The 26,053-nt window shown below is 37.7% G+C and overlaps 3 protein-coding genes across 5 annotated transcripts; 2 read left to right on the forward strand and 1 right to left on the reverse strand.

The window, feature by feature from the left end:
* Positions 1-3,010: 3,010 nt before the first annotated feature.
* On the reverse strand, positions 3,011-17,740 carry LOC139975425 (uncharacterized). 3 transcript variants are annotated; one of them, XM_071983413.1, is made up of 2 exons: positions 17,717-17,740; positions 3,011-5,314 (listed from the first exon to the last, which is right to left on the reverse strand). In XM_071983413.1, exon 2 carries the CDS (start codon positions 5,304-5,306, stop codon positions 4,356-4,358), a length of 951 nt encoding a protein of 316 aa, XP_071839514.1. In that variant the 5' UTR covers positions 5,307-5,314; positions 17,717-17,740; the 3' UTR covers positions 3,011-4,355. The 3 variants fall into 3 exon arrangements, with proteins under 3 accessions (XP_071839514.1, XP_071839512.1, XP_071839513.1); XM_071983411.1 differs by lacking the exon at positions 17,717-17,740 and adding an exon at positions 6,681-6,851; XM_071983412.1 differs by lacking the exon at positions 17,717-17,740 and adding an exon at positions 6,720-6,847.
* Positions 6,969-13,200, forward strand: LOC139975424 (uncharacterized). Its single transcript, XM_071983410.1, has 6 exons — positions 6,969-7,020; positions 7,495-7,662; positions 8,338-8,467; positions 9,114-9,300; positions 10,104-10,760; positions 11,429-13,200. The coding sequence occupies exons 1-5, from the start codon at positions 7,016-7,018 to the stop codon at positions 10,757-10,759; spliced, it is 1,146 nt and encodes a 381-aa protein (XP_071839511.1). The 5' UTR covers positions 6,969-7,015; the 3' UTR covers position 10,760; positions 11,429-13,200.
* Positions 15,828-26,022, forward strand: LOC139975422 (uncharacterized). Its single transcript, XM_071983408.1, has 5 exons — positions 15,828-16,175; positions 19,306-19,507; positions 21,253-21,432; positions 22,394-22,588; positions 23,414-26,022. The coding sequence occupies exons 1-5, from the start codon at positions 16,023-16,025 to the stop codon at positions 23,884-23,886; spliced, it is 1,203 nt and encodes a 400-aa protein (XP_071839509.1). The 5' UTR covers positions 15,828-16,022; the 3' UTR covers positions 23,887-26,022.
* Positions 26,023-26,053: the final 31 nt, after the last annotated feature.

Here is a 26,053-nt window from a genome sequence, read left to right on the forward strand (position 1 = left end):
CGCTAGAGTCGTACCAGGCAGCTAGCAATTAGTCGTAAACTTTCAAGTTTTGCAGATGAAATCAAAAATATTAATTATATTAAAATTTCTTCTGTATTTGATTCAACCATATCAATCCTACTATAAGATTTCTTGAGCTGTATTAATGTTTTGAAAACCAAAAAATTTGCCAGCATGCCTCAATTTGAGCATGTTGGCTAAACAGTTGCTATTCCAGCTAGTACGGAGTTGTGTTGACGTATGTAAACAAAAATTTATGTTCTTAGATGGAGGGGTATTCCATTCTTTGCAAAGTATTTCAACAGTAGTCATAGAGTTTAATAGTATTCAGTTTATATCGTCTTTCATCGATCTCGATCTGACATTTCAAAGTATTCTTCATTTATTTAATTTTTATTAATCTAAATTATGCCAAACCTTTCAATAATTGTCACAAAAATATTATTCCATCTTCAAAACAAGAAATCATGGCCTTGATTTTGTTTCTTTCTTCCAGTTTAATATAAATGCCTGTTAATTGAAAAAAACAAAATAAAATTGTCTTTCAAAAGAGATATTAAAAGTCAAAACTTTAGTGACATGAATATTCGTCTTTCAGAATATCCAATCATATCTTGATTCAAATTTTCAGTACTTATCAGCCGTTCCACCCCGCCCCCCCCCCCCCCCATTAGAGGTAAAAATGTATATTTTGGTTATTAAAAAAATGATGTGTTGTAAATATATAGTTGTTGGCATAGCTTTGGCTGTTTCATGACAACTTGAATGTTGTAGAAAAATTTATCAAAATGAAAACATTGAAAAGGGGAGGAGAAAATTGGAAAAAATGGTAGAAAATCAAGTAAAATTCATGATAATAGCTTCATGGAAAGTGGCACCCTTTTTAGATGTTGATCTCCCCATTTCTGATAGCTATTAATGCAATAGATGCAGAAACTTACATAAAGTTTCCTTTCACTTGAAACTTGTTTCAGCTTATATATTTTTGGAAGCTTGTAAAGTCACAATGGAAACTGAGCTTGGAAAAGTTCATAATATTAATTCCCTTGAGTTCTGTATATTCTGTATGTCATTACTTAAGAAATTTGAATTTTCTTCTATAAAATAATAATAATGTTGTTTTAAATTCATGTAATAATAATTATGACATCTGTGCTTTATTCTACCATTAACAGAAACCCCACTGGGTTATAGATTATAGTCCATGTTATCTTAATATTTACTAATATATGGGCTTGAAAAAAATGTTATAATCTTACGTCAGTTTTAATACCGGAATATTTTGGTAGACTTTACCTTGCCACTTGAAACAAGTTGTGGTGTTTTTACAATATTTCTGCAAGTTCTTAAAGGTAGTCAGTATATAGGCCACAAATTATAGCATGCTAAAATTGATCAAAGTTTTCAAAAAGTACTTTCCTGGAGGTCTTACTCTCCAAATTGTTCTCAGACATTGTTAAGGAGAACAAAATATGACTGAATGTCCCAGTGAGGAAAATTTCCTCCAAGGTTTTTATAAAAGCCATTTAAGAATTTTGACCAAAGGTGACAATATTTGAATATCTAGCATATTTGGGGCCAATACAGCATACCTTTAAGCACTCCTTGTTATGTGCTTACTTGGATTTTAGTGGATTTTTGTATTTTGATAGGGCTTGCTATAAATATGTGAAATTTTTGTATGAGATGATTCATCATTTTCCTTTCGAAATATTACCAAAAAATCATGATTAATATGAAAATGAAAGATACCAAGTAGGTGTCTGTAAAAGAGAAGCCCCATTTTACCTATTTATTGGTACAAATTTCACAAATTTATCAAGGTAATTGAAAAGAAAACTGATAGAAATATAGCTTAACACTGTAATTAAATTGTTTTTCTACATGATATCATGATGTATTTAGAAGTAGTAATTACCATATATTTCTTTAAAAAAATTAAAAATGAGAAATAGAAAAAAATTTGCAGTAAAAAATTAGAAATATTTAAACTTATTCTTTCATTAGTAGACTAATTGGTTATCAGGAGTAGATTCTGGCATTTTGCGTTGAAAATGTGATTTATAAAGTATGAATGGATATCAGTACAAGTTTGCACTGTACGTTCTTTAAGACCCTGTGGAATAATTGGAAACTATTGTGGAGAAAAAATGGTTAAGGGTTTAATATCTTACAGTTTATTTTCATTTCTCAATCAGGAAAGTTTCTAGCGGTGAAACTAAAACGTGTCAAGATAAATTTTGGAATTTATTAATATTTTCTGTACAAAGACTTAAAAAGAGTATTTGTCTTTAGAATTAAGAAATTTTGAATTTCTGCCATTTATGGGTTATCATGATTCAATGGCTCATGAAGTGCACTTCGGTGTAACTGCATTTGATTTGCCGACGTGCTTGTTTCACCTCAACATTTCATGGAGTTGAGCTATTGTACAGCAAAGAAACAGGCATGTTGCTACTGCAGGCGAACTCAGTACGTATAAATGGTAAGGTAATAAGACACCAATTGTACAGTAAATGAGGGAACAATCTGGTCAATTTTGCACAAATCTTCATGCAAGATAATTTTAATATATATTAGTGAAAATATAGAGATGTTCCAGACATGATGAGACATGAAATAAAATGGGATGTTAAGTTTATAAAAATGGGTTTGAGGGGGGGGGGTCAAAGTGAGGAAAATTCTGTATTGTTCAAGTGTCAATTTGTTTTCTATGTCAAAAAGAAAGTAAAAATTGTGACACAATAAAGATGAATGCAATAAATATGGTGTACAGTTTCTCTTCTTTATTTGTATATTAAATTTGTTTAGGTAAACCTATTATGAAGATTGAAATACATAACAGACAAACATTAAAATGATTGTAAAAGAAACTGAATTGATTTGTCTAATGATAGACAAATACGACTAGAAAATTGTTTTCACATTAAGTACATTGCTAAAGTGTTCTCTGAGGTCTATCATGGCATCTTTCGGTACGTGCAAGATAAAATAAAAGCAGCATTTGGTGTTCAATTTGAAAGGGAAACAAATCTATTTATATACTTTGCAGAAAGAAAACAGTCCCAAAAATAACAATCTGTTACATTGGTCCAGCAAAATCACACACAAAATATGGGTTGAAAGTAGGCATAATGTCAAAGGTGTACAAAACAATACATTCTGTACATTAAATGTGTGAACACAAAATATCCTTTGTTGCATTATTAAACAGTTCATTACTTGCCAATTAGATGTATAGTTTAATTGGTAAATGTAACCAGACAGACAGACCTCTTAGTTTGATTGTGGACTTAATAAGCCAGTGATACAGGACTTTGACTTGCCTTGGTCACATGGATGAAGAATGCTGCTGTTGCTCTGTCCACTCTCATCAAATGTTTACACTTAACATTACTGATATGGTCTAACATGGAATTACAGAAATAAACATGCACTAGATACAAAATTCATTCTGTCTTAAAGCTTTTCTAATAAGTTCATAATAAACCTATCATTGTAGCTTGTCTCAAGAGAAGATTACTTTAGGATTGAAATAGCAGTTTCAACACACACAGGATAAAATTTTAATACTACAGAGGGAGTTGCTCTTTGGGGGAGGGGATGGGGGAGGGTGGAAATATTGTTACATATGAGAACAGGTGTCATTACAAGTTTGTGCAGTGTAACATCAGTCATCTGCATGTCAAATTAAACTCGGGAAAGGCATTCAACATGTACTAATGGCATATAAACTTCCTTCTACCTAGAACGCCACCAGTGTTTCCTCTAAGACATTTCCCATTTAGTCAAAAAATGGGCAAATATCTGAACATTTGACTCACCACTGCCTGGGGGAGGGGTCTAAGGGGAGGGGTAATTTTTTCCTATAGTAAGGGAGCTTAGATGCAAAATGGTGTTATCATTTTCCAACTTTTCAGGTATGCTTATAAAGGGATTTTGTAATGATATTTCCTCTGAAGAAAAAAAAAATTGTGCTTTCTGGTGCCATATGAGCTGTTGTTGGAACCACTCGATGAGAGTTTTTGAATCATTTTCACTGATTTAAGGTAATATCAGTGAAAAATGGGCCCCAACATTTAGCCACTTCTTTCTGAACTCTCTTGTGTTTTTCTCATTGTCCTTTGACTGTGAGTTCCTGTTCGTTCCCCTCTGAATGTCTCTGAAACCAGAAGTTAAATAACTTGCTTTGTTTTTTCTCTGGCCCCTAATATCATTTGGGGGTTTCCATTTGTTACTACCTTCAACCATTTTAGATGAATGTGGCAGTAGATAGACTATGCTTCTAGTATGCCTCAGCAATTAACAACACAGACTTAATGACAAAAAGCAAGTCAAGTTTAGGTGCAAACTATTCAGAATATTTGCAAATTGCTCAAAATATCATCATCGCTCTTTGAAGCCAAGTGGACAGGTTCACGAGGCAAGGATGCAAAGTGGTACCGCATATGATCCAGAGCTTTTTTGGTATTTTTATGGTCTTCCTTTTCTTTCTCCAGACTATAGCTTTTCTCCCTCAATTCGTCCAATAACCGTTTTATTTTCAGTTCGTAATCCATCTTCAGAGTCTCGACTGTGGCTCTCTCGCTAGTTTTGGTCCTCAGCTCAAGGTTTCTCAGGGAAGCTTCCACGTTTCTCCTCTGAGCTTGCTCTTCGAGGTACTTTCTTCTCTCTTTCCGCTTCTCCGATTCTAGTTCTACCTTGTCCGTCCGAAGATCTTTCAGATCCTCTTCTAATGACTTGCATCTCCTTTTCATTAGCTTCATCTCCCTCTGTAAATGAGTATTCTCTAAATAAAGGCTTTCGAAAGCATTTCTGGTTCCTTTAGCTGTCTCCTCTTTCGATTCTGAATCTTTCTCTTTCGCCTTCAGCCTTTCTGTCGTTCTTTCAATTTCGTTCCTAACTACATCCAGTTCTACCTTTAAATTATCATTTTCCTGTTTGGTTTCCAAGAAGACAATTCTTAAAATTTCAATCTCGCTTGAATCCCAAAGATTGGCATTGTCCAAATTTGTGTCTTTTTCGACAATTTCGGCTCTCGCTGCATCTTCTCGATTCACTCCATCTTGACTTCCTCTCAGTCCTGAAGACTTCAAGAGAGAATCCCCGACCTGTGTGCTTTTCTGTCTGGCATTCCAAACCTCCTCGTCAAATTCCTTCTTGACTCTCCTATAAATAGCTGCAACTCTCGTCTTGGGACTTTTATCTTTTAGCGTATTTTGCCTGGAAGATGGATTTTTAACTTCCTCTTTACTCAAGTGAAAAGTTGGAGGGAACAACTGTTCTGTCCAATGTTTGTCTTCCATCTGAAGTCCTGTAGAGGAGAATACAGTACAGAGGAAAGGTTGACAAGATACATGGACACCGGCATCAATTGCTTGTGTTTAACACAAAATTTACTGAGATATTTTGGGATTTTTTCCATTGCAGAAAGACTGACAGAGAATATTGTACATCTTTCTACTTCTGTAAAAATGTTATCATTTTGTATAGCATTATGCTATGCAATAGATGGAAATTATTTCTTCTTTTTGCTTATGGTCACTAGCTTGATAAGCAACCGTAGGTTTTTTACTAGTGTCCATCATTATGCGCTTATCATAATTTTATATACAAAACATCTGCATTGACTTGTGGAAGAAATAACAAACAAAGCTATAGTATATATAGTCAGTATTGCAAAGTTCGGAACACTGCGAAGTTCGGACACCCTAAGAAATACACAATTTCACCATGACAACCTACAGGAAGAGCCAAATTTCACCAAAAGTACGAAGTGACAGTTATTTTCTCTCCAAAATGACCCGTGTGCAAGAAAGTACTTACATATTTGTCAATAAAATGACGGAGATCTATGAAGTCTGTTATAATTACTGAAAGAGCAACTGCGCCACCAATTTTATCACCAGCGCCACACTGTGGGTTGCATGTCTGAACTTTGCAATACTCTAGCAAAGAAATACTGTACCAGTTCCACAATGACGAAGAATTTTCTTGGAATACAACGTGAAACAGTGTGCAGGAAAGGAAGTTTGGCCGTGTATCGTAATATAACACAATTCTCCCACCATATCAAGTATATTTTCCGGTGATTTATACCAGAAGATTTAGTTTTGGGATGTTTTAAGGCTTAGGTGTCCGAACTTCGAAGTGACCATGCTACTACTTACTAGCCTACTTGCATTTCCTTTGAGCACCCAGAATACAGTGTATTTATTAGGTCCTAAATCCCTAGGCCTTGTAACTACTGAAGATCTGTGCTCAAAAATTGCTATACATACGTTGATACACATCTGTAGCAATTTGGCCCAGTCTATGTGAATTCAAATACTCTTTACTACTTTAGTGGATAAGCAGTATACTGACAGTTTTTGTTTTATTGTTATTTTGCTTTAGGAATTAGGTTAGGCTAGCCTTAATTCACCAACTGTTTTGAATCAAGACATCAATTTATCTCATAGTGGTGGAATCTGATCAAAACATATTTATGAGAACATCTGCTTTCTTATCCTCGCAGAGTTACCGGGCATTGAAACAATATACTGTGCCTGCACTGTGCAAGGCCTAACGCTATATTACAACATAGCCGTATGCCTTAGCCTAGGTTAGAACGATTTAATCACAACAAGGAGCCAGGCTTGAATACGCGTGCAAAAACTGAATATCCATTCCAAATGTACCTCCAAACTTAGCAAAGTTTAACTAGGTGAAAATGGTACCGAAAATCGTTGTAACCTCCTGGAAATAATGAATAAGTAGGTTAGTTGCAAGCTTGGATAGCCCGAACGAACGAATCCCAAAAGAGCGTGTATTCTATTTCTACAGTATGTCTACAGCATAGAAATAATCAATGTCTATGGTCTACAGACAGTATAACCAGCACCTCAATCTAGCAATAAGGTACTTGCGCGAACTGGCTACGTTATTCTGCTGAAAATTAAATCGCTGACAGTTTGCTCTTCCGACAATCCGACCGCTGCTTTCTTATCTCCTTTCTTCGTCATTCAACATTAATATGAAGTAAGTGACTGTGCTAAGGCACCCATAAACCATTTTTTGTCAAATTTGCCTCTATTAGTGTTCCAATCAGGTATAATACGACACATCTTAACTAGATGTAATTGACTCTTGCCTGACATAAGACATAGGCCTAGCATGTACAGAAAAGGATCAGTTGCGCGAAAAAACTACTGACCATCACTTACAAGTTACAAAACAAGTTACAGTTACAATGTTTGCAGTACATACTACTTGTACGTATATTAACCAGTTATACCTATTATAGTGTGAATAAAAGTTGTGTCTAGTGCTACTGTTGAATACAAAACACAATAACAATAGACCTAGGCGGCCTACAGTATATTAAACAAATTTACTACCTGCAGTATACTCAATTTTGGCCTAGGTCCACATGCTGCTGTAATTAGGCCTAGGATAGGCATACTGTCTAGATTTAAAGTTTGCCATAATTTAATTTGATTTTTTTACTCACAGCCCTCTAACAAACATCAAGAATATCAACAAACTGAATGAAATTGAAGCTGATTTGGGTGTGTCTTCGAAAGTATCTTGGCACCAACAGTATAAGGAGAGTGCATACATCTTTGTTGGAGGTTTGCCTTTCAAACTCTCAGAAGGAGATATTCTTGCTATCTTTTCTCAGTAAGTACTTTTAGTTTGTCATCTTGGCAACTGCATGAAAGCAGTGCCGTACCTTTCTATTCGTCTGGCAGTTAAACCAATCAGAGAACAAAAATTTCAGTAATTAAAGGGAGTAAAGAGTCGCGCACAAAGAAACGTCTGATGCCGGTAATCTGACCTAGTTTCGAATGAGGTGTAACAGAAGTGTTAGACACCACCATCGAACCCAGAAAATACACACACAGCTTGCTACCATCGGTAATTAGACACTAGTGTACAGTCAATACATGCAGCTACGGTCAAAACCCAAAACACAGTGTACATAGCAGCGATGAACATCTCAGGTCCAGATAAAAGATATCAAGGTATCACGTTTCATTACTGTCTGCATTTTGTAGCGACAAGAAAAAAACTTCACTTGCAAGCAACAGAAAGTTAACTTCTTGCAGAGAGTGGCACACGGTTAAATGCCATTAAGGAAACAAGTCGTTTTATTTGTCCCATACCCTCAGCATCCAGATGAAAAGGAAACTTCCTTATTCCCTGGTTGCTGGGCAGATAGAGATTAGCTTTCCAAAAATGTCTGAATAATCAGGATGGCTGTAGACAAATGAATGCAGTTATTGTTCATCTGCCTCCTTAGCTACAGTCCAAGAACATGAAAAGTCTTCTGTCTTTTTTGGTTTCTTTTAACAGATATGGAGAAATTGTCAACATCAACCTCGTCAGAGACAAGAAATCGGGCAAGTCCCAAGGCTACTGCTTCATTGCTTACGAAGATCAGAGAAGTACGATATTAGCAGTGGACAACTTAAATGGAATACAGGTAACTCTAACTCTGTTGTCCTCTACAGGTGATGTTCTTCGCACCAGTTCTTAGTTGTAAGACTGGAAACTTTTAATTGGCCAGGATGGTGTATGCTATTCACAGTCATTGACCCAGGTTGTATGGGAGAAGATAGAAGATGCCAGTGGTGTGGTGTACGTGACACATTTTACAGTCCCGAAGAGAGGGTTAGCGTGCAAGACAGGCTTGTCTTTCACTCCATTGTTTCACCCTTTATCCAGCATAGCAATAAGTTATTAAATATTTTGTCTGCACAGTAACTGTATGAAGGCAACTTAAATTATGTTGTCAGTTAATACAAACTGAAATCTGTTAAATGTATCTAATTTTGTAGAATCTGATCGTGGTGGCCTTCTTGACTGTTAAAGGAAGGATAATCATTAACCATCGGCTAATACATAACTCTAGACCGACTACATCAATGAGGAGACGTGCCAAAAAAACATATCTTACATGGACGGTGAGGTGACATGCCGGCCTGTAGCACTTAACTCTTATTTTGAACAATTCCTTTCAACACGCCATGGTGCAAAACTGGTGTCTTAACATGCTGCAGTTTTTCCCAGGCTTTTAATATGATTGTGTCTCCATTCTGTGTTTATTATTTATTTTTTTCTATGATAAGATATTAGGAAGAACTATCAGAGTGGATCATGTCGCCAACTATCGAGCACCCAAAGATCACGACGACGACGACGAAGAAACAAAGACATTACGGAAGGAAGGTTGCGCCCCGAAAATACAACCCGATACTCCTCCCCCCGTAGAGGTAGATGACGATGATGTCATTGTTAGCAGTAAGACAAAGAAAGGTTAATGTTGTTTTTTATCATTAAAGATTATTGATTTTGGGGTAGCCTAGGAGGTGGTTTGACTGAGGGATAAGATTTGGCATCCTTTCTTTTCTGTCTTTGTTCATTTCCTTCATGGATTTGGTTGGGGGTGGGATGGGGGGTGGGATGGGGGTGCAAGGGGAATTTGTAAATGGGGGAAGCTAGGTAATTGAAATTTTGAGGGGTTTACCAGCAGGGGTCCATTTCCACACCACAGGAAGGGAGGGGGGGGGTAAGGCAAGATGTGTAATTAATGGTTGCTGTCAGGATCTCCTATTGCTCATTTCAAAGTGTTATATGTATTTCTAGGTTACTTCCGTGTCACAGCATTTATCACTTGTTTTTTAGTTACATTGTTCACACCATAGTCAGGTATGTAATCTGGACAGTTTGTTTGCTGGTAGTTGTTTTTTGCAATGTCCTGGCAAATTTGGGTCATCATGTTAAAATGTGTATACCTTTCTGCTACTACTCAAATATTGATTACGGTCGTCAGACAGTGCTTGTCGGCAAGGTAGCAATTTCTAATTGGTACTAGTTGGTAACAGAAATAGCTGGAAATAGCTGGCTGCTACGTCACTAATTATAAACATTAATTTGGTTGTGTGTCAAGGGGAGGGAAAGCAAGATTTTCAAAGAAATTTCAAATTGACCATCGCAAATGCATATATCGATGGAAATTTGTTTGTATTAAATCGAAACTTCTAACGAAGATAAAATTTAAAACTTGCGTACCATACATAGCAATCTTTAAATCTTATTTCTTTTTGTGACATCCGCAGAGAAAAAGAAGAAAAAAGACAAGAAAAATAAAAAGAAGAGAAAAATGACAAAAGAGCAGACATCCTCAGAGAGTGACAAAGATTCAGATGAAGATGAAAAGGAAATTGCCAAGAGACAGAGGGGAGAGCAAAACAAAACATCTCTCAACAGAGCAGGTGACAAATCTTACAACGAACATCGCAGTGAAACTCAGGTTTCACAGACGGGAAGGATTCATACAGATGACAAAGATGATGAGCCAAGCTATAAACCATCCTCTTCAAGGAACAGGGACAGATATCTTGGAGAGGAGTCTACAAAGTTGGGAAGAGAAGAGCTGAGACCCAGCGAGAGGGGAGAAAAAGGAAGGAGAGAGGATGGAGATGAAAGGAAGAGAGACAGGGGAAGAAGTCCCGATGAAAGAAGGAGAGATTATAGGAGGTATCAGGATGATGAAAGGTCAAGAAAATATGAGGACAGGGACCGTGGTGAAGATAGAAGGAGCAGAGACAGGGGTAAGAGTCCAGAGGATAGACGAAGAGATGACCGGAGGTACCAGACGGATGGGCGGTCGAGACAAAACGACAGCAGAGACAGGGAAGATAGAGAGAGCAGAGACAGGACGAAGAGGCACAAGGATAAATATGATGGAGATAGATACAGTGGCAGAAGATGAGGTGAGGCTGAAGAGAATCTTTGGTTGGAGACCTTCGAAGAATATAGATTTGGTTTCAATATTAAATTTTAGTTTACTTTATTTATTTAAAACAGGATAATCAGGTGGATCTAGTGGTTTTCTTTCAAACGTTGATATTGGGCTTTGAGAGAATGTGTCTTTGATTGCCGTAACTACTATTCCATAGATATGTCTATAAAATAAAAGCAGGGTCTGTTAATGTCCTACGGATATACCGGTAAATTTTGACCGATGGGCCCTGCAGACTCAGATTGATATTTAAAGCTTTATTTGGTCTCAGTTTAATCTCTCATAAGCGACATATTTTTTATCTTTTCGTGTCCATTTGGCTAACATGAGATTCATGTACTTACTCTAAGAGATTTGCAAAAAATATCTGATTAAATGCCAATTAGCAATTATCTGAGCAAAAAACAAAATTTTCAAGCTAGGAAGTCTGTCTTAGTTTTATTGATGTGGATCGTGCATTTCAAGAACTCCCAAGAACTTACAGATGTGTACCAAACCTACTGTGTATATGATTGGGTCTGTTACGTATAAATATTCCGTCTTCTATAAAAGGTGAGAAGAATTTGTTTTCACTTGTATGTTTTTTTTTTAAAAAATTACAGCAAACAAAAATTGCTTTATCTGTCCTTTTTCAATTAGATCCTTTTGGATGACACTTTCACATGATGAAAGCTGCTGTTTGCAACCAACGCCTGTCTTTCACCGAGAGACCAGCTCCATGACACACTATCCTATACCTAGGCAGATTGTATGTTCTCTGTGGATGTTACAAAGTTTGACATGGACCATCAAGCGCAAAACCTGTTTGGGCGATTACTATCAAGCCATCTTACTACCAGCTACAGACAAACTGTTGATTAAACCACTACAATTAATGGAGGAATGTTAAAGCTGGATGGACAGCTGACAACCAGCTATCTATCTGACCCCCCCCCCTCTTAGGTTTGACTGCTTTTTCCATGCTGCTTTTTTGCTTAATTCTTTGGGACATCTCACCTCTGACCTGTCATTATCATTATCTTGCATCGTTGTCTTGAAATAATTCACTTTTGGCAGAATATTTATTTTGATATGTTGTGGACCTCTAAACTTCACCATTATCATTGCTATCAATATTACTATGTTTCTTTTAATTTACGAGAAAAGACCCTTTAATATGGCTAAGGTTGATCAAATTACAAGTGACTGGGCGATATAAAACTCAATGGGAGAATATTACATTTAATGGCCTCAAATGTATTTCATAACACATATGAAGACTCTCCCTAAGTCATCTGTTACATTTTATGGACTCAAATGACATGCAATACAATGCATCTCCAACTTGTCAAGAATAAATGGCATTAAATTAAAGGCATTGAAGACTCGCCCCAAACCGTGTGCCACGCTCTGAAAAAATTAACTTTCCGTTGCATGCAAGCAGAGTTTTCTTCGTGTCGCTACAAAATGCAGACAGTAATGAAATGTGATACCTTGTTATCTTTTATCTGGACCTGAGATGTCCATGGCTGCTATGTACACTGTGTTGTGGGTATTGACCGTATCTGCATGTATTGACTCTACACTAGTGTCTAATTACCGAAGGTAGCAAGCTGTGTGTGTATTTTCTGGGTTCGATGGTGGTGTCTAACACTTCTGTTACACCTCATTCGAAACTAGGTCAGATTACCAGCATCAGACGTTTCTTTGAACGCAAGTCTTAACTCCCTTTAACAGGTGCTCTGTCGTTTATATGAAAGTTTAAAAGAACATGTTTTGATTGAGTTAAATAATAGAATTTTGTAACACAATGGACTCACATTCAGGTTAAGGCTTGCACTGAGAAGCTGACATCATCATCTTAGCATTAAAGGAGCAGTCCAAAGCATACATATATTTATAGCTGAATATTTTGAAACCTTTGACAGTTAGAGAAACATGCTAGCACTAAAAATATCTCAACTCTTTTCTTTCTTTAAGTATTGTATAACAACATATCAAGACTGCAATTCTCCCTAAAGTTATCCTTTTAAGGAATAACAGCTCTGAAGCCCGCACTTTGGGTTTGATCGGCAAACATTTTCCAATACCAAATCGAGTAAACTCAAAAATAAGATTGCATTTGATCGGGTTACGACATTTACCAATTTTTTCTTAACTCCTAGCATATATTTAGGGCAATAACTAATGATGACCTTTAAACCATATTTTGGAAATAGATATTCCAAAAGGATTTATTTAAATGTGATTTGTCAGGTGTTTTGCAACTTGTGTAGCATATCTAGCATTTTTTAAAGTATATTTTACTGTGTAGCCTCTCTAAGGCTTAATACAGTTACTCAAAGAAATTGCAAAAATGTGATATAATATTAATGTACTAAATAGCATTGTTCAGTAAAGCAATAAAAATCTGGAACGATCTCTGAACACAATTTTGTTTTTACTTTGCAATATTTGTAACCTCATGCTGCAGTACAATGGACGAGGGAAAATATAACAGGTGATTGTAGTGTGAGCGAAAGGACGGGGGGGGGGGAGAGTGATTACCCCCACAACCTTCTATTATAACTAATTGTAGACCTTATCATCAATCTAACTATGACCAAGAGTACACCATTTGACGTATAAACCTGCCATTTTAAAACCGCCAATACCTTACCTATCAAAGCAATTCTCATGGATTAGCACGCATACATGTTTTATTGACCGCCTGGCTTATGCGATGCTATTTAAGGTTCACACGTCATTCAAGGGCGGCGGAACCGGGGGGGGCACAGGGGGCACGTGCCCCCCCCCACTTTTCCTCAGGGTTAAAAAGCCATGGGGCCCCAACCGCTATCGTCAGTTGAGGGGGGGGGGGGGTGTTTGAGTCGAGGGATTTTTAACTGTCAAAACAGTTAGCATACCATATACAGTAAGTCGTCTGTATGAATTTGATTTGACCGGTGAGCATTTTCTTAGCTCGGGATATTTTTAATGAGAGCATGATAGTTTTTTGACTACTTTGGCTTCTTACTAATTCGATAATCCGGGGGTGGGGGTGGGAGGGGAAGTGACAATGGTGCGCTATCCCCTCCCCGGAAAACAAAAGCGTTACCTCTGTCTATACTGAGTAGGCTAAGCAACCTTGAAAGATTCGTATTCCGGAGAGCGCTTTATATGTTGTGTTACTCTGTTACTTTGTATATGATGAAGACTATTAAAAGACACCGTATATTAGAAGCACGAGTATACTCGGTTTGTCAGGAAGAAATGACGCGCCAGTTGACAACATTTGAACCTAATGTTATATCTATCCATTGAGATTGAACGGAGGGCCTACCATGAAAATGTACGAGAAATTCAAGCTAACATATCTCCCAGAGATAATTCGATTCGTAAAAGAGGTACAGCCCATAAGTCATTAGATGATCTAAACACACTCTGAATGTAAAATCTCAGCTAGCAAAGCATTTAATAAATATGATGTAGAAGTTAGTTCAAAGAACGATTATAGTACGGAAGCTGAGTATTGCCAGACATGCAAAATAATAGTGTGTAGAGTCTACTACTGCAGGATATTAAATAGGCTCAAAAATACATTTCAGTTGAATAAACGTTTCTAGCGTTCTGAACGACACGAGACGAAATTCCGCAACGTGTTTTGTCGAACGTTGGGGTGGGTTTGGGTAGGGGAGGGAGGACCCCCACGTCCTCTCCATAGGAGGCGGCTTGAACTACCCCAGGGAAATACCACATCATTTATAACATCATGCACTGGCCTCTGGTCCTTCCATAGAGGTTCATTCCCCCAACAGGAAGCATTGGGGTGGGGGGGGGGTTAGAGTTCCCCTGTCCATACCGCTGGAAAGAGTATGGGGATTGTTTTGCTGAAACAATTAGGAGGAATAAATTAAATGTCAGCAGAAGTGTGTGGGGTTGAGGGTGGTACAAACTTTGGGCTTTTCATAACCGTCCAAGGGATCAACGTTTAACGGTTCACAATAAAAATAATTCACTATAAAAAAAAACCAGTTAGAATACCACACCATTGCGTCTCTTTTAACATAGATACTCCATCATGATCACCATCGGATAATCGTGACACTTGAACAAGACCCGTAATTAGCTATCATAACAATATATGTTGTGTGAGACTGCATACATGATTATATACCGCCTGATTTGTAGGATACTATATTAAGATTCACACGGCATTTGTGATCTTATTTGAAATGAATACCAAAAGTGGCTTTCAAAATCATTGGCCGTGAAAGTGGGTGTGTGGGGGTGGGGCGAGAGCCGTGCCCAACCGCTATCGTCAGTCGGGGGATTTTTTGGTATATTCAGTCAGGAAGGACTAGACTAGACCCCCGGTTATATGTACATGCATGGGAGTCGGCTTCAACTACTCAAGCACCCCCCCCCCCCTCGCCCCTTCCAGATTCAAAAGCCCTCATGACCCTATCTAAGTCAGTTGGGGAATTTTCTTTCCCCTCCGGCCCACCCATTAAAATATGTTCACAATGATGAAGAGCAGATGAGTTTGGGGCGGAGGGGGTGGGGTGGGGGGTTAAACATACAATATATGAAACGATGATTAATCAGTACCATTAAGGTTTATTGGAATAGCTTCTACGTCATCATCAACTTTGTTTTAACTGATGGACAATGCCTGATTTATATAACCCCATGAAAATTGTACTTTTGAAATAACCCTTTTCTTGATGACTGTAACACTATATATAAACAAGTCACTTGCGTCGACATTAATGTTCTAATTATACTGTCTAATATAATTTATTCTTGTAAAAAAAAACACTTCTAGACCTCAAAATTTAATGCCAAAGTTCGCATTCATATTTCTCTGAATCCTGACATTTCTGATATTCCTTATATATATAATTATGTAGAAGCAGGTAAAACAAAGCTTTCTTTGTCTATATTTTCATTGTATACACTTCTGTTGTTATGTACGAGGGATTATCATTCATGATAAGGTCAACGGAAGAACAGTCGTACTTGCTAGTATTATTTAAGAAGCTATTAAAATGGTAATAACCTCCTTAGTGGGTCATTTACAACAGTTAGTCCAGGAAGCACTGATTGCTTTAACAGTTTCTCTCTGTATTTAAAGTCCCGGATAAACGACACACATGTATGTAGTTTTTTGTTTGCCAAGTATTGTGTTGAAGTTTGGGTTTCATATAAGAAGTCGACTTTATTATAACAAATAGCTAGGAATTAACGATAGACCGACGCAATTAAACCGAACATGGCGAACTTGAGATTTTATATTTTCTATGGGTTTATATGGATGGTGATGATGATGTTTGTTAAATCAGAAGATTTATCAAATGACACAGGAGGTGACGAAGGACTGAAACAGGAGGACCTAGACCTTAGTAAGGTCAGAGGGACTAAAGAGGTTCGTTGGTTATAATTATACAATCAGTACTTATAAAGTTTTACTCAAGAAAACCTATTTTATTAGAACTAACTTTTTAAGTAATATTAAGAAAACTTCATTTTTTCAGGATGTGCTGCAGTATAGCAGCACATATTGTTTCCCAAACGTTGACGACTATTGCAGCAGAGACTCAATTATCTCGATAAAGGGGATTCGAACCCGGGCCTCCCGCTTTATATGCGGACACCCTAACCACTATAGGCTATGGATGCTGATTGTATGTCCAGAGGTTCGAAACCCGTAAGGAAGGTCGTAATTCCACTGTAGGTGTTTGTCACCTATATTGAACAATACTAATTCTGTTTTTGGTGACATATTTTGCCTTACTCTAGAAATCAACATGATAAAACAACGTCCCCTCCTCGGAAAAAAAGTAAACCTGGTAGCCTTCGTGGTAGAAATACTAAAGTCGGTAACAGAAAAAGCAAACCTAGAAATTAACGTTAAAGAAATAATAAGCTATGCCATAATCTCGGCAATCACACATCTTAACATGAAACTAACAACGGCAGAACAAAAGTTGAAGTAAGAACATTATCCTTCCTCTAATCCTATAAGTCGATCTCCACTCTCAGATGGATAATAATTCAAATTTCCTAAAAATCATCCACCTGAACATACATAGTGTTCTCCCAAAACTCCCGCTTATTCTTTATGAAATTGATATCCATCAGCCTAATGTTTTATTCATCCAAGAATCTAAACTTAATATTACTTGTCACCTAGATATCCCTAGCTACATTATTTTCAGAAAAGACTTGAAAAGAATAGGTATAAAGGTGGTATTTTAATTGCCATCAAAGATCACATAAAGGCTATTGATAACACTGGCCCTGAGCTTCAAAACCACCAAGCTCTCGAAAATATCATTCCCTGAAAACCCCACAATATCACTCTCTCATATCGTACTATAACCCACCTGCCCCCCCCCCCTCCTTCACGAATCTATTATTCTAACGTGTAATTTAAAAAATACCATCGTAATAGGTGACCTCAATGTTCACCACTTAAAATTTGGGTTGCACCAAAACCACTTTGTATGGTAAACAGCTTCTTGACATTATTGACAAATATGACTTCCGTATTGTAAACAGTAACTAGAACTGTTACTAGATCTGACCCTAGAACTGACAAACAAAAACTACTTGACCAGATAATTACCAACAAATATTTGGTCACCAAGGCTAGAAACCTACAGATCATTGACGACATTGGTTTTTCTGACCACCATATTGTTCCAATTAGTTTCTTACTTAAACCAACTTGTATAAGTTATAATTTCTACCGTTCCCCTATAATCTGACTAACTGGACCAATTTTAGGAGCGACATAGACAAATTAATGACCAACCCTAACTACATTAACCCCCCAGGCGCGTAGCCAAGGGGGCGAAGGGGGCAGCCGCCCCCCCTTGAGCATATTTTTTTTTAAATGTTTTTTAAATGTTTTTATGATATCGCTAGTAATTTCAAAAGAGAAAATGCTAAGATGCAACTTACAAGGCCTGGGAAGTGCCATTTCCAGTGATCTGGGAGGCATTTTCAGCCAAGATTTTCTCCCTTGGCAAATTCCTGGCTACGCGCCTGCCCCCTCCCCCCCCCCCCCCAAAAAAAGGGAGTTCAAATTAACCGGCAGGAATAGGACTTTCACTTTGAACACGCATTGAGTTACAGTTCTGTTATTGCCGCTAAGGTATATGGAAGTAAAGGAGGATGTTTACTTGTATATTTTGGCAAACTGCCTGAAATAGCAACCGTACAATGGTAGTTACTTCCGGTGGCTTTATATATTGGATATGTAGGATTTCTTTGAAGCATCTTTGACATTGAAAACCTGCCAAGAGTCACGAAACTTAGGTTATATTTGTACGTAGAGTTGATACATTTGTCATTTGTACAGAGTTCACCCTTAATGCTTTTGAATCTGACATTGTATACAGAATTACCACTTCCTTACTGGTTTCGAACCTCTAGACCGACAATCGGCAGTGTCCATGGCCTAGTTGGTTAGGGTGTCCGAATATAAAGCGGGAGGCCCGGGTTAGAATACCAGTCGAGGCTGGAAGTCTTTTCACTGTTCTGGATTTTCCAACTCATTTATTTACTACATGTCTGTCATACCACTTGCTTCACATTCATTTCTTATTTACGGATTGGCTTGCCTATAAAAATTGGTAATTCTGTTTTAATTGTCAGATTGAAAGCACCAGGGGCGCACTCTGTACAGACAAAACACTTGGGTAAAACGCCCTCATTACAGTTATACAAAGCTAGTTTATACGCATACGAACCTCTGGACAGATATGTAATTAGTGTCCATAGCCTAGTTGGTTGGGTGTCCGCATTGAAAGCGGGAGGTCCCGGTTCGAATCCCGGTCGAGGCTTGAAGTTGTATTGCTTACACAATTGATTTAGTTATATTTTTGTTGACATCTATATATGGCAGTATTTACATATACAGTATAATCAGAATCCAGGTTCATACATTTGGTTCCTGTCAGGCGCGTAGCCAGGAATCTGCAAAGGGAGGGCGAAAATGTAGGCAAATTATCAGAGCCGTAGGTACGGCATTGCAAACTATCTAAGCGTAGCGCCACCAGAAAATTTTGGCTGAAAATGCCTCCCAGTTCGCCAGAAATGGCACTTCCCAGGCCTTGTAAGTTGCATCTTAGCATTTTCTCTTCTGAAATTACTAGCGATATCATAAAAACATTAAAAAAAGAATTAAAAAATATGCTCAAGGTGGGTGGGGCGGCTGCCCCCTTCGCCCCCCCCCCCTTGGCTACGCGCCTGGTTCCTGTTGATATAAGGTGACATAATCAAAGACGTCGCATCCTTCCCGTTTTAGTATAATTCCATAACAGCTCCCTGGTATAATAAAACAGTTATTCGTTAGAATGAATTCATCCAAGACTATACGTTTTCTGGTTTTTGTACAATAAAGGGAATAACAACAACGTTTACTTTGTACTCTGAAAACATAATAAGTTTTGAAAAGTTTTGAATTCTAATAATAATAATATAAATATATATATATATAAACATACATATATTTATGTGTGGTTAAATGCGTATTAAATCTTCCAAAGGTTGCCAACGATCATATCACAAGTCAAAATGGAGATGTGAGCCAGGTGCCGGAATCCATGTCTTATCCGAGTCGAGAACATGAAGCTAGAGCCGTCAAAGCAATTTTTAAAGAAGAATTCACTCACGTTAGATCTCGTCGAGAAACAAATGGCTTACCACAAGAGAATAAAGACGGGAACTATATAAGTAGCAATGACGGATGTAAGTATAGTTTATGAGAATGAGGTCATACTACTTACCGTATACCTGAATATTACCCATATGTTAGTCATATTAACTGTACTGTGACCTTTATTTATATGAATATTACCATTTAATGACAGTATGTAAGTATCTGCTATGCGAATGAGTTCATAGTAAATTTGTTTTAGAACGACGACGCTTGGGGGAGGGGGGTGGGGCTGATTGGAGTAAGACAAGTCGGGGGGGGGGGTACAAGCCTGATCGAGCTGCAGTTTAGCAAAATACAATCCACCAAGTTGCTTATCCCAAACGCCAGCAAACCGTTTAGGAGCGCCGCTGACCTTTAACCACGTGACATTTGACCTCGTTTCCCATGGCAACCACATATTTTGATAGTACTTGACAATTCCATTATACATGTTTCATGTCAAGTCAATGTTTTATAACAACAAAAAATTGTATTTACAACTAAAGTTGACCTTTGACCTCTGACCTTTGGTTCCGGGGGCATGCGAGACACAAGGGTTCACCCTGGGGTACCTTCCAAGTTTGACCCCTCCCTCAGTTATGGACTTTCGGTCACCTTGGGGTATTCCGCCATGGGTGACCACCCCTCCCCCCCCCCCCACACACACCCCGAGAGTATAGCTACTCAGGAAAATGAACTATTACAAAGGTAGTTGTTGCTATGGCAACTGACATAGCTGTATATTGCCCAACCGGCAAAGGAACTACAATATCCCATTCAACCTATGGGAGCCATGAGATCATGGAGCGAACTAGTAGATGAACGAGGATAGAGTATAGGAGTAAAGAAGACAAGCAAATCATTCTTAGACTGAAAGCGTAAACAGCAAAACTAGTGTTAGTCATATAAGGGGGGAGCTGCCTTCACTGGGAGGATGCCCAAGCCCTGGCAATACCACCCTCCCAGGGGTACTAGCCTTAAAAAAAGGCAAAAAATCCCTTCCCTGTGGCTGGGCTATTCCCGGAAGGAAACTGTGCTTTCTGAGTTTGACTTACAAGCCCTTTAGCTACCGGGGTCCCTTAACTAGGATGGAAGGGCCAGAGGCTGAAGGGAACTATTTTGTAAAGGAATGGGCCTGGAGTCGTTGAGCCGACTCAAATGTCTGAGGTACCTCCTAAAAGAGCCCACCTACTGAACCAATTCCCCTAACTGACAATCAGGCGCGTAGCTAAGGGGGGGGGCGAGGGGGCAGCCGCCCCCCCCCCTTGAGCATAATTTTTATTTTATTTTTAATGTTTTTATGATATTGCTAGTATTTTCAAAAGAGAAAATGCTAAGATGCAACTTACAAGGCCTGGGAAGTGCCATTTCCAGCGATCTGGGAGGCATTTTCAGCCAAAATTTTCTTGTACGCTTCGCGCCAAACATGGTGGCGCTACGCTTAGATAGTTTGCAATGCCGAATCTACAGTTTCGCCCCTCCCTTGGCAAATTCCTGGCTACGCGCCTGCTGACAATGAAGGTAGAGAATACCCTCTGCCCCCCCCCCCCCTCCCCGCCCACTTCTCCCTCCTCGTGTACGCCACTGAAGGGGGACATCATTTTTATTCTATTATGTAAGTTTGGTATCACTGCGGGGGTCCAATCACTCTGAAATGTAAGCGTTATGTGGAGAGTCAGTTTTCCCATATTGCAATAACGCATAGCCTATTAAATCTAAGGAATGTTTTGTTTCACCTTTGAAAGATATAGAATAACATATTTATTTTGTTTATTTGTTAATATGTTGTTTACAGATAACATATGTTACTTATGCCCTGCTGGTCCACGAGGAGCTGCAGGTCCTCCAGGAATTCAGGGAAACCGTGGCCTCGATGGTTTGGATGGCAGAATGGGAGCTCCAGGTCCGATGGGTCGAACCGGTATGCCAGGACCTCCCGGCCTGCCAGGAAGGGATGGCCGCGACGGCGTGTCAGGTATCTAAGAGTTAGTTCCTTAATAACATATTTTCGCTTGACTTAAAATTGTTTCAGTAAGCCTGATCTAAATATCAAATCTTATCAGATCGTATATCAGATCATTACAGATAATATCAGATAATTGCAGATCATAACAGATCATCACAGATCTCCACAGATAATTGCAGATCACAACATATCATATTAGATCATAACATATCATATCAGATCATAACATATCATATCAGATCATAACATATCATATCAGATCATAACATATCATATCAGATCATAACATATCATATCAGATCACAACATACCATATCAGATTATAACACGTCATAACAGATCATAACATATCATAACTCGTCATATCAGATCAAACATATCAGATAACAACATATCATATCAGATCATAACATAACATAAAATAACATATCAGATTATAACATATTATATCAGATCATAAAATATCATATCAGATCATAACATATCATATCATATCATATCATATCATATCAGATCATAACATAACATAAAATAACATATCAGATTATAACATATTATATCAGATCATAAAATATCATATCAGATCATAACATATCATATCATATCATAACATATCATATCATATCATATCATATTAGGTCATAACATATCATATCAGATCATAACATATCATATCATATCCGATCATAACATATCATATCATATCATATCAGATCATAACATATCATATCATATCAGATCATAACATATCATAACATATCATAAAAGATCATAACATATCATAACTCGTCATATCAGATCATAACATATCATTTCAGATCATGGCATAGTATACCATATCAGTTCATAACATAGCATGTTATGTTATATTATATTAGAGCACTATATCAAGTATGTCTCAGATTACCTCCTCCTTTAAGCCGTTTTTGTCCGATTTATTCTGTTACGTTGCATGTCTTTTCTATTTTAGATTCCTGTTGTGGTGGCCAGTCTGATACGGGGTCTTTAAATACAAAAACACCAGAACTCAGAGAAAATTCCCAAAACACCACAGCGCCAGAACCCAGTGAACGTTCTCCAAACACCACAACACCAGACGTTGGTGTTGTCTTCATTAGATGGGGTAGGATGACTTGTCCGTCGACGTCAAATCTAGTTTACACCGGTAGGTGCAGCCGACCCCTTTAACTTTAATATTATTGCGTATTAGAGTGATCTATGTAACGTCCACCACATACTATGTATCCTGGAAAGGTTGCAAATTTAGTTCGATGCTTCAAGGAAATATCATTTTTTTTATCTCAAAGAACAGTACAGAGCAGATAAAGCTAACACTTTTTTTCAAGTGAATTTCAAGTATAAGCCACTTGTGCTAGGTAAAAAAGATCTGAAAACTTTTGGCGGTAGAATCTATCTCAGGATGACGTAAATCGTCCTTGAAATTTCCAAGCAATCAAAAAAAGAAAAAGAAGAGAGGCGGGCCCTAACATCCATAGATAGTCAAATGATTGAGATAAGAGTAGATTATACCATATAGCCTATCCTGCGTCCAATAGTATTTACTTATAACATGTAGGTTTGTGTATTATGTGCTGTTGCAGTTATGCGAAAAGTTAACTCGTTGCTAAGCGACCGCCTGAACAAAACGTCAATACATTATATCTCACTTGCGTTGTCGTTTCTAGAATCAATCACTGACCTTTTCTTCATTTTTATTACAAATCTCCAATATTATTATTATGTAAGATTGGTGAAGCATATGGAGGTGTTCCTTATATATGGCTTACATATTTCAAGATGCTATATCCTTAACAGTATAACTTAGGTTATGGTATATCGTAAGGGTTGGGAAGCCAACAGATGTTTAGTTGCAATCCATATCATCCAAATAGATAGATGGATATTAAAATCAAAATTGGTGATCAAAGGCTAAACATTCACTTTCAGGAAATTAAAACACAACGTATCCGTTTTGTTTGATCTCATTAAGGGTTCTCAGCAGGGAGCCACTATAGCAACCAAGGAGGTTCCACAGAAATGTTTTGTTTCCCAAATACACCACACTACTCTTATACGATGGGTGGTAGGCAGGACTCCCGATCGACACTTTCAAAAGTCGTATACCAAACGGGTGCATTCCAACGAGGACCATCGAGGGTACGCAACCGTGGAATGCCTTGTAGTGTTTGCATGGCACCTCGCAGAACTACCAAACTCATGATACCAGCTACAAATGCGTGTCCCTCCTCAGACTGGACTCTCGAGTACTCGGGCTACTTACAAAGTGCTAAAAAATCATGGCAACGCTTTCAAACGATCTGCCTCGACGAATCCCCGGAGGCGATTCCAGAAACTAGTAGTGACATTAACGGAGCTCGTTTACTTTATACAGAATTCAGATGTGGCGATTGTGGTGGCTATACCGATGGATATGAATTAACATGTGCTGTATGTACCATTTAATATATAATATCTATAATATGATATAATAAATAAATGTGTAACAACTGGTATGGCGGGCAGATAAATGTTACATTAATAAATATCAACATACCAGAAAAAGTCCACTCCACGAACAGTTTCGTCCTTGTGGGACTCATCAGTTGCAGGTAGAAGTTCGTACCACTCCACCACTGTGATTCTATATTGGTGTGTGAAAGCGTATAAACTGGTTTTGTATAACTGTCGACGAGGGTGTATATATATATATATTTGCTTTGTTACGCATTTAAATCACCCATATTCATATGTTTTTAGTTCGGTTCGTTTGAATGAGCCAGCATCTTTATATATCTAGCCTTAATAATCCTAAAAATGACAAAATATGGCTTGCTAGCAAATAGAGGATTGTATACTTGATTTAACTTCACTGTATAATTTGACAGGAGTCATATCTTTTGCAAGCTTGACGAGGAGTTACAAAAATATTACATATCTGGTCTCTCAGATGCTTAATAAATCAATTATAACCAGTCTTTCCATTTTTTCTCCTTTTTCCCCTGTCATTTCTCATATTACCTACAGTTTTGTAGGCTAGGGGTAAATTAAAGGAATTCTAGATAGAAATTTAGTGTATCCACACACAAAAAAAGATAATCCTTTTTATATGTTTTGTTTTTTAAACCTGCAACTGAAGAAAGATAAAATGGTCCAATGCACACACATGAAAGAAGCGAAAAGTAGCAGGGTAAAAGGACTTACAACAAATCGAATTTAGAGTTTAAACCATAAGGGGATAAGGTGCCAAGTCGGAAAATTAGTCTATTTTCGGATTTAAGACGATCGATATCAGTGCCTCTGGAAGACAGAGCACACGTAACTGAAAAGTCAGTGATCTTACAGGGGGAGGGGGGATTGAAGTGAGGGGCGACAGGGTAACCAGGTTACTACCCGAAACGTCGTGTTTCTTTTCTTTATCATTAGCACTAGCAGACTTTACTATTTTTCTACTAGAATTCTCAGTGCTACGCAGAACATTGCCTATATATATATATATATATATATATATATATATATATATATATATATATATATATATATATATATATATATATATATATATATATATATATATATGTATGTTAATGCAATGGAGGCCCGTGGTTCGAATCCCGGTGGAGGCTGAAAGTTTTTTCACTGTTCTTGATTTTCCAACTCATTACGATTTTCATTTATATATATTCATTTGCCTTTGTCGTTTACCTCCATTGCATTAACATAGAGTCTGTTCAAAGTATCTCTTTCGAGATCCGGCTTTAGGAATCACAAATGATTTTCGAGTTGGATAGCATCATGTTTGATCTCTAGAGTAGGGCAAAATATGTCACCAAAAACAGAACTAGTATTGTTCGATATAGGTGACAAACGCCTACAGTGGAATTACGATCTTCCTTACCGGTTTCGAACCTCTGGACATACAATCAGCGTCCATAGCCTAGTGGTTAGGGTGTCCGCGTACAGAGCGGGAGGCCCGTGGTTCGAATCCCGGTGGAGGCTGAAAGTTTTTTCACTGTTCTTGATTTTCCAACTCATTACGATTTTCATTTATATATATATATATATATATATATATATATATATAGAAAATGGAAAACATTTAAAGCAAACCAAAAATACATGTACACGTTGTCAATAAAGTCGTTAGGTTTGATCTGTATATGACGTCATCGTTAACTGTCATTCGATTGGCTCTCCCTTCTCTCCCATCCCTCCACCTCTCCTTCTCCTTCTCCTTCCTACTTCTCCTTCTTCTCATCCTCCTTCTCCTTCTTCTCCAACTTCTCCTTCTTTCTTCAAGCAATATATCAAGACTGAAACTCAAGTTATATTACGTCACATTCTGACGGTATTGTTATTAAATTTTTCCGTTTTGCCAAGTTTTTTACTAAACAGGATGATTAGCCAGGTTGACAACAGCAGCTTTCTGTTGAGATCTGTTGAAATGTTAAGTATACGGTTAAAAAAAAAATAACTGAATTCGGCATAATTTGTTATTGTAATATTCCACCGAAAACTTCAGGACCACCGTAAAACAAATCTAGCAAAAATCATGGTATGGAAGTTTGTAAGAGCCATAATAAATACGGTGAACACTTTTCACAGATGTTACATGTCCTCTTTTCTCAAGACC

The sequence above is a fragment of the Apostichopus japonicus genome, chromosome 10 (genome assembly GCF_037975245.1).
Source record: "Apostichopus japonicus isolate 1M-3 chromosome 10, ASM3797524v1, whole genome shotgun sequence".
NCBI classification, from domain to species: Eukaryota; Metazoa; Echinodermata; class Holothuroidea; order Aspidochirotida; family Stichopodidae; genus Apostichopus; species Apostichopus japonicus.

Bases quoted from the DNA above. Each gene is read 5' to 3' on its own strand.
- LOC139975425 (XM_071983413.1), bottom strand. From the start codon at position 5,306: ATGGAAGACAAACATTGGACAGAACAGTTGTTCCCTCCAACTTTTCAC.
- LOC139975424 (XM_071983410.1), top strand. The intron at 7,663-8,337 runs GTAAGTACTTTT...TTCTTTTAACAG, and splicing joins ATTCTTGCTATCTTTTCTCA to ATATGGAGAAATTGTCAACA. The intron at 8,468-9,113 runs GTAACTCTAACT...TTCTATGATAAG, and splicing joins ACAACTTAAATGGAATACAG to ATATTAGGAAGAACTATCAG.
- LOC139975422 (XM_071983408.1), top strand. From the start codon at position 16,023: ATGGCGAACTTGAGATTTTATATTTTCTATGGGTTTATATGGATGGTG. The intron at 19,508-21,252 runs GTAAGTATAGTT...TGTTGTTTACAG, and splicing joins TATAAGTAGCAATGACGGAT to ATAACATATGTTACTTATGC. The intron at 21,433-22,393 runs GTATCTAAGAGT...TTTCTATTTTAG, and splicing joins TGGCCGCGACGGCGTGTCAG to ATTCCTGTTGTGGTGGCCAG.